The 16,859-nt window shown below is 35.6% G+C and overlaps 1 protein-coding gene across 12 annotated transcripts in view; it reads right to left on the bottom strand.

The window, feature by feature from the left end:
* Positions 1-16,859, bottom strand: part of Oga (O-GlcNAcase) — a 338,350-nt gene that overhangs the window by 305,815 nt on the left and 15,676 nt on the right. For 6 of the 12 annotated variants that reach the window (XM_089239539.1, XM_089239538.1, XM_089239540.1 and 3 more), the window contains exon 2: positions 3,831-3,882. In XM_089239539.1, the coding sequence (XP_089095665.1) occupies positions 3,831-3,882 (52 nt within the window). Of the gene's footprint in view, positions 1-2,169; positions 2,251-3,830; positions 3,883-4,051; positions 4,142-10,965; positions 11,205-16,859 lie in introns of all 12 variants that reach the window. The other 6 variants (XM_089239542.1, XM_089239543.1, XM_089239547.1 and 3 more) reach the window with 3 other exon arrangements.

Below are 16,859 nucleotides of genomic sequence, written 5' to 3'. Positions count from 1 at the left end.
GAAAATGACATTGACAAAGGAATTGTTATTTTAATCAGCAATTATAATTTATACAAACAGTGTAAAGATCTTTCATTCCAACTCAAGCCAATAAGTGTTGCATTGGATATTCTTCAAACAGATACAGCTACAATAGCTGACTCATGCCGTGTTTGGCTAAGCCTTCTCAAAGAAAGTGCTCTTCTGCTTCACATTGAAAAGATACAAAAAAAGATGAACCAGATTCTGAGACCATTCCATTATTTGGCATATAATTTGCACCCAAAATATAAAGGTGAAGGACTGACTGATGTGCAAAGTGATTTGGCTTACACATGGGCAACAGAGAAAATTAACGGTTGTCTGCCATTGCTAATTTCATATGAAGCAGAAGAAACTCCTTTTCCACCTTCTTATTTCAGTGCAGCAGGAAGAATGACAAACCCTGTGATTTGGTAGAAAGGACTTTCTAAATGTAATGCTTTTTCAGCTGAGCCTGCATCTGAACTCATAAAACTAGCAATGCTTTTGCTGTCCAGTCCCGCCAGCTCAGCCTCCATTGAAAGAGTATTTTCTAAATTTGGATTTGTCCATTCAAAACTTAGAAATTGTTTAGGTGTAGAAAAATGCGCAAAATTAGTTACATGTTATCGGATGCTACGTGGTAAAAATGAACCATACTATTAATTATATATCTATTCTAGACATTTTGTACCTCAAATTCAAAATCGCAAATTATAATTAATATTTTGTTTCAATTTTAATAAATTAGTGTTTGAAAATGAAACATTGTAATATCAAAGTGCCTCATCATTAAGTTATATACCTATTCTATTCGAAACATCCCAAAGCATTCATTTAGGTTTTTGACAGTTTTGATGGTTTAAACCAGTTTTTGACAGTTTAAACCAGTTTTTGACACTTGTCACGTCAAAAACTCGTTAAAAACCCAACCCTGCTTAAAACTGCCTTTTCTTGAAACCTTCACATGAGTGTTGCACTTGTTTCTGCCCCACATTTTTTTAAAAACGTGTTATGGGAATTTCTAATACCTCATCCTGGATGTTGCAAAATATATATCTAGCATTCCACATACATCAGTTGGAACTGTTGTCATAGATCATTTTCAACAATAACATCATTCATGATGTTCCCATTTTCATTAGCAAGTAATTGGCATATATATATGCGAGTTATAAATATCCTACTGATTATGTATATATCTAAATGTTTCTATATATCCTACAGCTTCTTCTAATGTGAGATATCTTCCGGACATGGTTACATACAGCTGAACATAAAAAGACTACGATTACCGGTCTGCGGTTCACAAAAACATGTATTTCCAAGAATGCAAGAATAAAAAGTACTCAACCAATATAAATGTAAACAATTCACCCCCCATGAAGCACATTCCTCTTTCATATTACCCAGAATTCGCCTCCACACACGTCGAATGATGACACCACCCTGGGGTTCGAACGGGGAAATCGAAGCAGCATACTGCACATTAGATATCTCTAGAATCCAGCTCTCTTGTAAGGCCAATGTTCCATAAATGGAACATGCATATTTGAACGCGCGTAGCTCTTCAATGTTTAACAGTACAAAAAAACTAATTGATTTACTTTGATGTATTAAGTGGTAGAAACACACAAAATGATTTTTAATTTACTTCAAAGTTGAAATTTTGCCGAATTTTAATTGAAATGGGGAAATATGCTCAAAAAATGTCAATTTCAAAATTCTGTCAAAAAAGATTAAATTAACATGAAGTTTTTGAATTTATTTCAAAAAATACTTTGAACTCTTCTCTATATACGATAAAAAACCGGAAATATTTGAATCAATTTTTATCTGATATTTTTGCAAATAAAAACTATGTTCCATTTATGGAACATTGGCCTCGGTTAAAACGGTTAAACAGGAAATCTTAATAAGGATTACTTATCATTAGGACTACAAAAATAAGTTAGTACAACTTATTTAGTGGAAAAATAGGAGAAACGTTACAAGCGGGATCAACTGTATATTTGTTTTAGATTTATTAAATGTGCAGAATTCCATTCGTTAAATTCTCAGTGCTAATGAGCTTCTTTGCAAGCTTTTCCTACTAGTAGACAATGAAAATAAATGAACCTTTGGATAAAACATGTTTTTAGATATGAATTATACTTGATTCGCAGATACCTTCTTCTCCTACCCTGAACATGACCCACCGCTTAGTCTCAACGAAGAAATATAAACAGGTGATCAAAGACCTTGGGTATGCTGGAAGAAAATTCATAGAGATACCAGTGAATTATGGGAGGCATAATTTTTTTTCAGATAATTTTTTAATAAGGACACAGGTACATAAAAGTACAGCGACATCTCTTTAAAAGTAAATAGCAATGTAATGAGTACCTTCAACATTAATATGAAACTTCAAGGACTGCTTATGGTTTTAATTTCAATACAATTTTATCTCTGGGAATTTTTAAATTTTTAATGATATGAGTATGTTTTTAAAATGTGTGGGTTGAATAGAAACGCAAACATTGCAGGTGGTGCTATTCATCCCACAAATATTTTTTTGGTCTGTGTGTCATACCAGTACTAATACTGAATAAAAACCCATTTCTTTTTTGATTTATTCATGTATTTTATAACTAACAAAGCTGTTTTTTTTTCATGGTTGCTGTTAATATGCCATGGAAATACAAACCTGTTTTTGGAAAATATAATAGAATATAGTCCATTAACAGTAGTTTCAAAGAGCTCTTTTAGAGTCTGAGACAACATTGGACTCTCAAGACAAAAAGGACTAAAGTTAACACCATCCCTGGCAAAATTGTAGGTGTTGAGGACTTCATGGCTGAAGATATGGACCCTCAAACTTCAGATCCAGATGACCTGAACCCTTGTGGCTCCAAACAACCCAAGCCATGGACAAAAAAGATCCAAGAAAAATAGAAAACTTTTTGATACGCACCATCAGAGGATAATGGTGCCTATTCAGTGGAGAATAGTGATGAAGAATTAATTTTGTCCTCTTCAAAGGAAAACATGTTTATTGATAAAAAAGTTATAAGTAATCCTTCAGACACGAATATGTCCATCCCAGGTGGCTATATGGTAGACAAATCTGTGCCAGACATCTTTTCCTCAATGCTGGTGTTGGTTCGTTTAGAAAAGAAAGGAAAAAAATCAACCGATGTAGTTTATGATAATGGTAAATATCTTAACTGGTATAACTTTTGTCTTACATAACGGCCCCAAAGCAGAATGTTTAGCACTGTTCCGCGACGAGCCCTCCTTACTGGAAATGTTCAGAGGTAAAAATTCTCACACATGAAATAGTGTTTTTTTGCACTTTTTCTTAAATTCTTCGAAATTGTTCTGCAGTAGCGCTAATTGTTCTGCAACGTACGTCGCAGATGTTGGCACATTCTGCTTTGGACCATAACGGTACTTTCTCTCACCGAGAGTTCTTGTTTTTGTAGCATTCTCTGACCCCCTCTGTCAAGCATCTCTTCTGTCTCTTTTTCTTTCTAGTTCCATGCTCCAACCCCACTCTCCGGTCCTGACCTTGGCCACCTGCGAGGCTCCTTCCTTTCTCATGGGAGAAATAAAATGGGGAGGGGTGCATCCCAGTACATGTGACACCATGATCTGATATAATGCTACAAACTCATTATAGCACCAAAATTCTTTTGGATGGATGATGGTTGCAAAAAGTTTCGAATGTAAAAAGGACTGACACACCCTTTCATCAATATTCCATTGATGATATAACTTTTCTTAATTTAAAAAAAATCAATTACATGTGTGGATTATATTCAGCAATACATTAGGAACAGGAAACTTACTTGAAAAACAAATCCTTCCTTTGCTCAGGAGTCCATGGTCTTCCATAAAATCCTGTCAATGTTGAAACACTAAATGTAATTGTATGATCAACTTTAATAACATTATATATACTCAATCAATAGAGACGACCTTTTTTTTCTCAAAATATAACTTCATGCACATAATATCAAAGATACATTATCTGGCAGTCACATTCTCTAGCTCAAATACTCATTCTTACTCTAGTAATGTGAAAGTATGCCTGAGTGGCGTGGTGGCAAGATGCTTGTCTATCACTGTGAAGGTTGCTGTCACGGTCCTGGGTTGGAACCTGAGGGAGGATATAGATATTTTTTCTAATGAACTTGAGGAGACCACCAATAGACTGCACTTTCATTTCCAACGTACCTAATTGATGGCAGTAAATTGCAATACAGCGATATGGTCAGAGTTGGTGTTTGGTGAAGTAATAATATAAAAGAAGGAATTTGAATTTTGGTTCTTTGCTTCATGCATAAGTGAGCTAGAAAATCAACAATCCACCTTTTATATATCTCCCATTTTATATTATGTAAGAATCATGTTGAAAATCTGTTTGCTCTCTGCAGATTTTAAGAAGCAGTGCTGTAAGCAGTAGCGGTCTTAGGGAGGTGCAACCTGTGTAATTGCACAGAGCGCCAAATTATAGGGGCAGCGAATCATGTTAGAAAAGTTAGATACACATAAATAGAAAATAATCCTTAAGGTATTTTAATAAAAATTACTGTCAAAATAAACATGAAAAGTAACAGTAACGAGGAAAACAAATTCAAGATTTAAGTTGACGAGCAGTGCACATACAGTGCATACTGTATAATGATTTCTATGAAGATGAATACACGCACACGTTGGTTCGTTTTTTCTTTAACCCTCCGGGAGATACTGGGCAATTTGCTTTCTCTTTTGTAGTCCAGCAGCAATGGAAAACTAAAAAAATTGAGTCATATCCCTCCATCACCCCATTTTTCTGCTAACAAGAAAGAGTTCCCTGCAAAGCTGCATTAAGAGTAAGCATGAACAGTCCTATGGAAAAACTGGAATCCAAACATGACATCAGCGCCCTCTCTGTTGAGGAAGGAGAAACTCCTACTGCTGGCCTGTGATTGGCTGCTTGCGTCTGGAAGGAATCGTCTTTTTTCCCCTCCACACCATTTTGTTTACTTTACTCACGTGAAGATGCTTGGTTAGCTATTGCTCTTTATTTTTTGGCGAATTTTAATCTTTAAAATTCTTAAAAAGATCCTTCTAAAGGCCAACTAAAATTCTCTACATACCTTGTAGCTATATTTATTGAATATGTCAGCGTATCCGAAGTTTTATTGCAGATTTGATGGTAGAAAATGAACTCGAAGACTGGTGTTCACACGTATAAATTTCCGAAAGACAGCAACAGGTAAGTGAAAAATTTCCTTCATTTTATATTTCATATTTTCTAGGACATGATGAAAGAATTGATTTATGAGGGCTATAGTCAGTCATTTATCCGTAATTTTATTATATATATACATATATACAATTGTAATATTTCAATTCATTTTCACGGACGTTGAAGGGGTAGACATGTCAGGGAAGCACATTTTTACTTGTAATTAATGTAAATTTACAATTAATAAACTCTCTAGCTAATGTCAATTTAAATAAAATAATTGGTGATAATGATACTGGGAAAGCTCATGTATAATGTGACAAACAAATGTAAGAAAAAAATATTTCCCATTTCTGGAAGAAAATAATTCTGTTCATGGTCAGGAGAAAAAAATGTCCCAGATTTTCAAGGTACTCATTGAAATTTTTTAATTTCAAAACATTGTAATTTCATTCATGTGGAGTATAGTTATAGTTTGTCAGTCAAGTCCTGAATCACAAAGATATGTAGACCACATAAATTTTGTAGAAGCTATTTTTGTACCTGAAAAACCAGGTCCAATAATGTTTCTTTCACTTTTCCAGGGCACGTCGACCCTATTTCAAATTCTGTGGTGTCCTAACTCCTAATCATTTCATCTGATTTGTTTAAAATTCACATTTATTTTTATGAAACTATTTTAACAAAATATGTTATTTATAAATTGCTATGGCGATAATACTTAGTTAACCAAGCTACATTTCTCTGAAAAAAAATTTCAAAAAAAATTCTTGCTTACATAAAAATACTATCGAGGAATGACATTAGTCTCATACTGTTCTGCAGAGTAGACTGGTTAAAATTATGACGTAAAATTTCGGTGATTTGAACAACGGAATTTAGTTGAATAGTTTAAGTAAAAATAACCTAGTGGTATGTATGTAAAATTTTGTCGTCAAAGCATGAAAGTCCACGGGAAAAAAAAACGTAAGAAATGACATTTTAATGTTCACTCTGCTCATGTTACTCCACAGAATTTATTTTCCTAAAATGCTTTTTGTGGCGTGTTTCGATAGTATACACATATGCATTTCAGTTTTACCTGAAATGTGAATGTGATTAGAAAGCAAAATAACCTATCAAACTTTCTGATAACAAAAAGAGGGTGAATTTTGGACATTCGTGGTTCTGGCTTCAGGAGACGATATGGGAATGTGATAGTCAGAAACTTCTCAATTAAAAGAAATATAGAAGATATGCTAAATATATATAGAGAATAATATAAGAAAAACTAATTAGTTAAATTTGAAAAATAAGAGGAGGAAATAAAAGTTCTCAATAAATATCAAGATTTTCTTGGTGAACAATCGGTTGATTTTTAGTTCACAAAATAATTAATTCAAATCAAAATAATAGTTTGAAAAAAAATCATGATTTTTTTCATACCCTACTGTTGTAATCAAAAGTTTTCATTTTTTTTTTTTTTTTTTTTACTTTCCTTAATGAAAAATAGATTTCTCATGTACAATTTTTTTTTCTTTGCAGGTGTCAAAAATGGGTAGCTGCCTGTAACAACCTGAAACTCATAGGGGTTTCTGCTGAGAAACTACATGCCAATCCTCGTGTTTGTGAGAGACATTTCCAGGATTGGTGTTTCATGATCATCAAATTAAAAAATAGCTTAGTTTGTTAGTACAGAATGGACTGATATTTCACAGTGGAGCATTGGCTGTAATCAGAGCATGGCTTGATATTTTCATTGGAGAATGGACTGATATTTATCAGTCAATAGTGGGCTGTAATTACCATAGAATGGCCTGATATTTTTATTACAGAATGGTTTGGTATACTTTTCTGGTAATGGGGGCTGATGTTTGTCAGCACAGAATGGACTGATATTTTTCAGTCCAGCATGGACTGAGAATTTTCAGTGAATAGTGGGCTGGAAGTATCATAGAATGGCCAGATATTTTCATTACCGAATGGTTTGGTATACTGTTCTGGTAAAAAGGGCAGATAATTTTTGTCTTCATCTGAATTTATCAATGGATAGGGCTAAGATTTTCATGCTGGAAAAAACTAAAAATGAATGAAACTAAACATTTTCCTAGAGAGAATCACGAAATATGAGCTAACAGAATTATTGTATCTCCGTTAGCGTAATTTTAAACTTATATTGAAGCTTTCAGCATCTTCATGTAATTTTATACTTTTATGCATTAGTAAAAAAGTTGGAAGATATGCGAAAACATACAAAACTTGTAGTCATGTGTCTGACTTGTATCAGGTTTTACACTGAAATGTTTGATAGCTACCAATATTGTATGTATTTGCCAAGCAATTTATCTGATTTTGAACAATTACACATTTGTGTTACTTTCTACATGCTGTAAAAATAAAAGTTTTGATTGAAAATTGTTTTTGTACTTGAAGCATTTTGTCTGAATGAATTTGGATAGTGTTACAATTTACATGCATTAAAAACAACGTAAATTTTCTTCGCTACTTTAAAAAACTAGCTCATTACACAATCGCGAAATATTAACCCTCTGACTGCTCAATATTTGGACCGAAATTACTTCAAAAATTGCATAAATTTTTTTCACTCAAAAAGTGAAGTTTGAGCAGTAAAACCACGTGCCTTCAAATGCCGCAATTTAGTGGACAACTAACGACATCTGTTGGCCAAAACATAAATGAAACGTCTAATACTGTATATAATTTATTTCAGTGGTTAAACGGGGAAAAAACGGGATGCGCTCCTCAATAAAGGAAGAAAAACACATGCCCGCGGAAATTGCGACATGAGCAGATTTTGCTACATTTGAGTTGCCCGTGGAAATCGCGGGATGAGCAGCCAGAGGGTTAAAGTTGATCGGGGGGGGGGGGGGGGTGTTGTAACATGACGTCCTCCGGGTCATGTTTCCTTAATTTATGTCAAGGGGATGACTTACCTTTTGATTCCTTAATCTCTTGGTGTCTCCCGGGAGAGATATCATCTAGTCTCATTGGAGGTTGTTTTGTTCTAAATTTTATGTTAACTTAAGTATTTAGTTTGCCGGCAGATGGCAACGGACCTCCGTTAGTAAACTTTTCCGGTTGTCATTGGTCGTGTTGGGTGAACCTGGCCAGTTCACCTGACATGTTGCCAAACGATAAATTATTGTTACACTAATATTCTGAAACTATATGTAAATTATGTCGAAGTGTACGTTGTGACGTAATAGTTTTCTTGTTGTGACGAAGTGTTTCTGTGGTCCAAGTGGACCAAGAATATTTGTTTCATGATTAGTATAAATACGGATTGTGTTTGTTGAACGTACACATTCCTTTTCACCTCACTCGTTCTACGAGTCCAGTTCTCCGATGTTGTAGCACAGTGGTGCTAGTTTTCACTAATCAGATTAAATGTAACGAAACTTCATCTAGCCTCAGGCTCAGAAAAGTATCCTGTGATGATTTTTTTTCAAAATTTGCATTTATGTCTCGGCAGGTCCGAATCTCTTTTTAATAGTAGCTTCACATATATGAGTGGTGACTTAGCTCATTTAATGCTAGCTAGGTGATGACGGAAAGGTCTCTACACCTAGAGTTTCTGGTCCTAGTCTAGTCTAGGTGGTGTCGCCAACCACGTACAATGGATGGGTCGACTATGGCTGTTCTCAACGTCTGCCTCATCGCAGCCTGATTCCCAAACACCTGCAATCCTAACCCCTTGGCACTCTCTGCGCTGACGTCCGATCGTTTCACCTATGGACTTACGTCACTTGTACGACCAGATTATTTTCTTGGTTCCGATGTTGTGCCAGTTCTTGACAGTGCCTCTTGAAATGTGATGATATGGTCTCCTACACACCTCGACCACCTCTGGGCTAATTTCAATCAGCCTCCTTCGGGTCTACCACTCAGAGGACGACCACTTCAAAACTGGACTTTGGAAGTCGTGTGGAAACGGTGACTTTCCTCTAGTCATATGCTGAAGTTCAGATAAGTGCAATATGTAAAAAAAGTCCATGTGATATATATAAGGTTCTTATACTAAATTTTATAACTGTTTAATTTTTTATAATTGAATAAATGTCTTGATTTGAACTCGTTGTTGTCTTATTTCCTTGTGCTGTCAAAAAACTTGAGGATAAAAAATACTTCGGGAAGTAACAATAAAACGTTACAGTGTGAAGATAATAAACAGAGTATCGATTGCAAATTGACTGATCTGTATTTTTTAACATAAATGTCTCCTAAGAAAAAATTTTCTGCTTCTCTGAGAAATTTCTTGATTTCGTAGCAATAGACTACAATAATAAAAATGTCAAGGATGAAATCGGACTAACGAAAGTAAAGGGGCGTGGAAGCCACGCCCATCAGTCTGAAAGTTTCTCCTTCCGCACTTCAGATGGCGCTGCTATCAATTCCGCGGCCATTCTTTAACATTGAGTGGATACGCTTATCTTTCAAGCGGCTTTGGTTCCCTGTGTTGTGGGCAGGGTTGAGTTTTCGTTTTTAACATCATAAGTGTCCAAAAACTTTTGCATAATACAAATATCAATTATAATATGCAATTTAAAATTTTTCGACATAAAAATAGTCTAGTGTTGAAGATGTTATTAATTTATTATCATTATCAGTAGTTCAAAAAGGACCCAGATTTTTTGAATAACCTGTGTCCCAGGTAAATTAGAGTACAGTGACATCTCTGGCTCCAGTTAGACACAGGGGCATCCATCAACCCTATTACCCAGGTCGAAAGTAGCGCTGAACACAAATATGTTGTCGTCTCGCCGCAAACTGAAAATGTGGGATAATTTGGAACTTTTGATGTTAGCGGATCATGCAAAGCTGAGGTACATAATCCTAAGACTGGGTTGCGACACACCATGTACTTTGTTATAGTCAACCAAGAATTGTCACCACTCCCAAGGCTTCCCACATGAAAAACCCTGAATTTGATATCTGTGCAACACAGCAATTTCATCAGAGTTGCCAATGTTATGTTAGAGGCAGAACTGGAAAGAGTTTTTTCTGAAGGAGTTAAAAATTTCCAGGACAAGTCAAAGTGAATGCAGAAGTCTTTCCAGTGGTCTCTCCTTTTTGAAAGCCACCAATCACTCTCACAGAAATACTCGGGCAAGAGCTGCAATGCCTCATGGAGCACAGGATCATCACGCGAGTAATGGAGCCAACCAGCTGGTTGAATCAGTTTGTGATAGTGCCTAAATGAGATAGATCACTGAGACTTCACATTGACCCTCTCCAACAAAGTTCTTCAAAGAGAACATTACACCCTTCCAACCATAGATGATGTGTTGCATGAACTGGCAAGGTCCGCCACATTCACAAAATGGGATCTGCAATGGGGTTTTCTGCATGTGGTGCTTGAAGAAGAGTTATCACTTTTAACAACATTTCAGACTCCATTGGGACGCTTCTGTTGGTGCAGACTCCCATTTCGCATCAAGGTGGCTTGAAAAATTTTTCAGAGACGTATATACGAACTTTTGATGGGCTTAGAAGGTGCCGTAATGGATGATATTATCTGTGGAAGAGGAGAGGCAGAACACGACCGAAGATTCAGATCTTTTCTACAGATGCATAGAAAAAGGAATTAAACTAAAGAAGTTAGAGTACAAAGCACCCCAGCTAACATTTTTAGGACACTGGTTGTCGAAAGATTGCATCTCTCCAGATACAAGCAAGATAGCAGCTATAGAAAACTTTCCACCCAACCTAAACCACTGAGCTAAGATGAATTTTTTTAAGAAGGTACATACCCAACCTTGCTCGTATTGCTGAACCACTGCACAACCTTCTGAAGTCTGAGATTATGTTCAACTGGGGTCCTTCACAAAAAGCAGCCTTTAATGTGATTAAAGCAAGAGTGGTTGATCATACAATGCTGGCAACCTTTGCTGAAAACTTGCACGTCACACTAGAATGTGATGCAAGTGATTATGGAATAGGAGCTGCAACGTTCCAGATGGATAAACCAATCACATTCGCAAGCAGATCCCTGTTGGAGACAGAGTGGCAGTATACACAGATTGAAAAAGAACTGTTAGCAATTGTAGCAAGTCTTGAGACATTACATTTATGGACGGAGTATCACTGTAAACACCGACCACAAACCTCTGGTAGCTAGTGTCTAAACCTTTGCTTAAAACAAGGTGTTTACAATCTGTTTTACTAAGAGCATGACACTGACAGCAGACGTGACACTCCATCACACAGCAGACGTGCTGAATTTGATTAAGAACATCAGCTTCTGGCCAGTGTCTGACCATTACTTGCCTATCATGCCACAGCACACGCAGAGTGATTCAACATTGCAGGAAGTTAAATGCCTTATATTGGATTCAGACAGAAAAAAATCAGATTTTTTTTCTTCCATCAATTATTGTCACGGTTTGTAGCATGTGTTTTTTTTTTATACTACCAGACAGGAAAATAGATGAAAAGGATTACAAAATTATTACACTGAAACCTCACTACAATGATTTTCGATATAACGATAAATCCTTCTACAACGATATCTCTTCAAATCTTGTTTGGAAATGTCTATATTCTAATGTTAAACTGCTGTCTCCAGATATAATAATTCCTCTACAACAATTTTTTTTTCCTTGGTCCACTGAGCATTGTTATATCAAGGTTTCACTCTACTCTTTGAAATTATGGTGTATTTTGTATAGCTTCATTTCAGATATTTTTAAGAAATTCTTGATAAATTTCTCTTGGTTGTATTTATATCCTCAAAAAATCATTTCAGTCTACCAAATTAATGTTGTCAAGCATAAGCAGTTCATAACAATACAAAAAATAACAAATAAATTGAAGCATAATTTTTTTTAAATTGTTACAACACTCTGTGTCATCATGCTATGACAGCAAAAAAAATTACAAGTGAGAATAGCAATACGTTTTTAGTAGGATATCATTCATGATATTCAATGGTTTTTGGTTTTAAAGGAAATTGGCAATCTTATATAAGGCGAAACATCCCTTTTACTTGGTATTTTGAACATTACTTGACCTTGGACATCTTTTGTGATTTTATCGTGAAAAAGTACAGCACATAGTCCAATGAACAACTGCTATGAATGCATAGTTGGATGGATCTAATGAATAGGGGTTGCTTCTTTTTAAACATCATCATTGTAGACATTCATATAATGGAAGTTTTTCCCAACCCTAAATCCCTTTCAAGGTTTTTTTTCCTAGTGTTGAAGTCAAATTTATACTATCAAATTTAAATCATATGTTCTTAATCTTTTTAGCAGCGACTTAAAAACATCAGCATTAACTTTGTGTTTCCCAGATCTATTTCCAATTTTAAAAATATGCATATTGAATAAATTTCTAAATAAAAAAAAATTCAAAAATTTTGTAACCAGTGGTAGGCATGAGTGAACGGGAATGGATCCAGTGCTAAATCAAAAAGGGGCCCCAAATTATTGAAAGGCTTTCATTTATTCTGAAATTATTATTTTTTCAATACTGGATTTTTATTAATTTTGGAATAATTTCTTTCATCAATTCTCGCATTATTTTGCATTAATTATGGATTTATGTACATACTTCTACCGTTAATTTCAAATTTTGAAACTGATCTTTCTTACACTATTTATTTTCTATTAAAAAAAAAGCAATTATTTTCTTTAAAAAGAAAAAAGAACTTATAGGTTAAGAGCCTTCAGTTGAACTATTTTAAATTTTTCCCCCACCCCGAGGGTAAATGAAACCTTGTGAAGTTATCAAAATAATAGTAATTTAACATATCTATAAATCTGATATAATAAAGTTAGTAGATAAAGGAACCAAATCAAAGTTCAAAAATTATTACAATAACCTAATGTAATTTCGGCACTTGAAACTAATTTACCATTTCTTTAAAAAACAATTCAATGGAAAAAGAAAAATCATCAAAAAGACTGAAAAAAATTGTAATTAATATTATCGCTGAAAAAAATTGTATACATTGTTTTTAGAACGATAATGAAGGAAGACGACGCAGGAGATGAGGAATTCGCCCCATTTTTGCCTGTAGGGTTGGTTTGTGTTTAGATGCATGATTTTGAGTTCTTGATTGAATGCTGGAATGACCAGTTTCAGAGCGCACTGTTAACTGCACATTTTTTTTGACTCTCCACACACACTCTTGAAGCAGGTTCTAGTTGTTTACAGCTATCACGCGTGCAAAAGAATACCTGTAAAAGGGCCTTTAGCAACCATAAATAATTATTTTCTGCTCTCCTCACAATATATATATTACATTCTTTTTTGAGTCTTCCACAGTCCAGCCTGTCAACTCTCTTTGACAACACACACAGCAAATTATGAAGATATATAAGTTTTTAAGAATGACGCTCTTTCGTCACTTCCAAAAGCAAAATGTGTAAATTAAAAAAGGTCTGATATAAATAAGTCAAGGTGGACAGATGGTTTTACTGCTTTGTCCATCCCTTTTAAAAAGGATTTGTTTAAATTTTAATGGTCAATGCCAGTGAAATCATTTTGACAAATGAAGCACTTTCATTTCTAGCTCTTTACTTGAGCATTGTAAATATTGTTTATGCCTCTGCATACCCTATAGAAATACAGAAGACAACTGAATGTTATTGGGTAGCATGAGAATCACCAAACCTAGAATAAATAGGCCTATGTACCCAACTGCTTTGTTATGCAAACTGTTGTTTCACCTATACACAAAGTGTGCACCATAACCTTAAATGATGAATGTTAATTACTGTCCAAGACCATGAAGTAGTAAATACAAAATTATTTTTTTTCAAACAGGCAGAAGTTTTTAATGACTACTCTACTTGTAGAACCCTCAAACTAAGCAAATGAAAAATTACTAAACCACCAAATGGTCCACATACACCCGGTCCCCAAATAACCTTAAAAACAATACAATTTCTGCTTTGCCAGAATCATTAATTGCAATCTACTACATTTGGATTATTTAGCATTACGTCCATGATTCCCTTCTCAATTAAAATCAATTATACAAATTTTGTTGGAAAAGTAAGACAAAGTGGGATTTAATTTATTTAATAATTAATTAATAAATTAAAATAAGACAAAGGAAAAGTAGGATGAGTGGGAGCCCTGCATTCAACAAAATGAGCCATGCTGGACTGTTTTCTTACATCAGTTGTTCCCAAACTTGAACTACTAGACAGATACCCATGTTAATATTCCTTACGGAAACTGTAACGTAAAGGGTATCTGTTGGAAAAGTACCAACACCCTCCCCAGCCCATCAAATCCATCCACCCCACCTGATCAAACCACCACAAAATAATGTAGAGTTTAGTTTTTATTACTTGACGTTTCCAGACGTGGAAATTTTTTAGATTATTCGGGGGCTGATGGTAGGATGCAGTGCTAGGGCAAGACCAAATATCGTGAGGAAATGCACCGATTTTCCCACAAGCACGTGGCATGAGACCAGGGAGAAACATCAGAGTTCATATTTTCTGATGAAGATGTTTTAGCAAGTGCGTCTGCTAATTCATACCCTTGATTAACCACATGGGCACTGGTCCATGAGATGAAAGTGTTGGGCTCGTCAATAAGATTTGCTCTGATTTATCGTCCACAAGTTGGGTGGGAGAAAAATTATTTCTAAGCAAGAGAATACTAGACTGTCGGATATAATCTGAATAGGTTTATTCTCATGCAGTTGAATGGCTTTATGAATAGCATACAATTCTCCCTGGAAAACAGAATTCAAGTCTTGTAGCCTTTGTGACCATTCGTGTATGATGACATTGTTGCGAAAGACGACAAAAGCCGAAGCAACTCCATTAGAGGTTTTCGAGCCATCTGTATATATTTTGATGGCAATTGGAATGTCTTTTTCTTCAGTGATGAGCTGATTATCTTGAACATCTATGGCTGGATAATGAGGACATGAGGTTATTTTTTTTTCACATGCAGATGCTAGTAGACTGAAATCGTTACATATGACATTGTCTTAATAGAAGTCTGATTATTTTCGATATAACTTCTATTTGAAGGTCTAAAGGTAAATTTCCAGTGGAAAGTTGTAACACATTGGTTGGGGTAGTATTATATGCACCCGTTACAAAAAGTAGGTATTGCCTTTGAGCTGTCAGCATTTTGCGTTTCATTCAGCAGGAGCGGTTTGCAAAACAAATACTCGATCCATAGGATAATTGGGGGATGATGATGGTTTGATAATAGATATTTCTGAATAACCTGTTAATACCCTACTTTCTGCCCCCAATCCTATAGAAAGACTGGAGTGTTTTATGAGCTTTAAGTACTTGTTGGTCAATGTGGTAGATCCAGTTAAATTTTTCGTCAAAATTGGTCCCCAGATATTTAAAGTTCCGTGTTCTTTTGATGTGTTGGATTTTCAGGCGTCCTTTCTTTCTATAAGGCCAGAAATATGCAATCTTGTTGGTTTCAAGTTGCAGGTGATTAATTTCAAGCCATTCTTCTATTTCTTTTAGACATCGGGTTGCAGTTTCATTGATGGATTTTCATACTATAAGAATATCATCATCAGCATATGCTTGCAGGCATACATCATCTGGCCAATGATGTTTGAGAAGGTCGTTAATAATAACATTCCAAAAAAATGAACCACTACAGGAGCCCTGAGGGCATCCCTGTTTTTTGTCTTTGTTGCAGGCCCTGTATCTGTCATGATAGATATACTTCTTTCTTCCAAATTACTAGAAGTACTTTTAAGTACACTCATGTCCATAAATTAAGGATAAGGCCAGCTCCGGCAAATAAAGGTTCAGAAACAAAACAAACGTTACTTATTCATGAAGTCTATTTATTAAACAAAAGATAAAGAACAAAAACGATGGTGTATGTATGATACCATTCATAAAAACTACGATTTTTGCTCCCTGGAGCAATTGTAAAAAATATCTCCTTTAAAAAAACTTACTATTACATGGTTGGTATGGTGGTTAATACACTGTATGTCTCCCATGCGATGAAATACAGTCAGTACAACGCCTAGGCATGCTGAGTACCAAATTATCTATCTCATCTTGGGGAAGATCACTCAGCAAGCAATGCTCTCCGAAGTTCCGGTACACATGTAGGAGGTGGTTGACGGGCTACAACTAGTCGGCCAAGCATGTCCCACACATGCTCTGTCGGATTCAAGTCAGGTGAGAATGCTGGCCATTCCATATGGGTTATATCCTTAGATTCAAGGCATTCGTTTACGATGTTTGCTTGGTGAGGACGGGCATTGCCACCCATAAACACAAATTTTGCGCCCATATCACCCCTAACAAACGTACATGTTGTTCCAGAATGATGTCCCGATAAATTTGGGCTTTCATGGTTCCGGTTTGAACATGCAGATCTGTTCTGGAACCCAGTATAATTCCACCCCAAACGAGCAATGCTGCACCACCGTAACGGTGTCGTTCAATGCTGTTGTCTTGGTGGTAACGGGTACCTGGCATTCTCCATATGAAAGTCCGACGTGAATCAGACTGCAAGCTGAACCTGGACTCGTCGGAAAATATCACACAAGCCCACTGTGACGATGTCCACATTGCATGTTCTCTACTCCAGGCTAATCGCTGCCGACAGTGAGTTGCCATGAGCGGAACACATCTGACAAGCCTGCGAGCATATAGACCAATATCTCCCAAACGTCTGTACA

Source organism: Pholcus phalangioides, unplaced genomic scaffold (assembly GCF_987345545.1).
Source record: "Pholcus phalangioides strain wild (caught in Gottingen) unplaced genomic scaffold, Ppha-v1.0 ptg000011l_1, whole genome shotgun sequence".
Lineage (NCBI taxonomy): Eukaryota > Metazoa > Arthropoda > Arachnida > Araneae > Pholcidae > Pholcus > Pholcus phalangioides.
The sequence above is the reverse complement of the archived record's forward strand: the minus strand, read 5'-3'. Positions and strand labels throughout refer to the sequence as shown.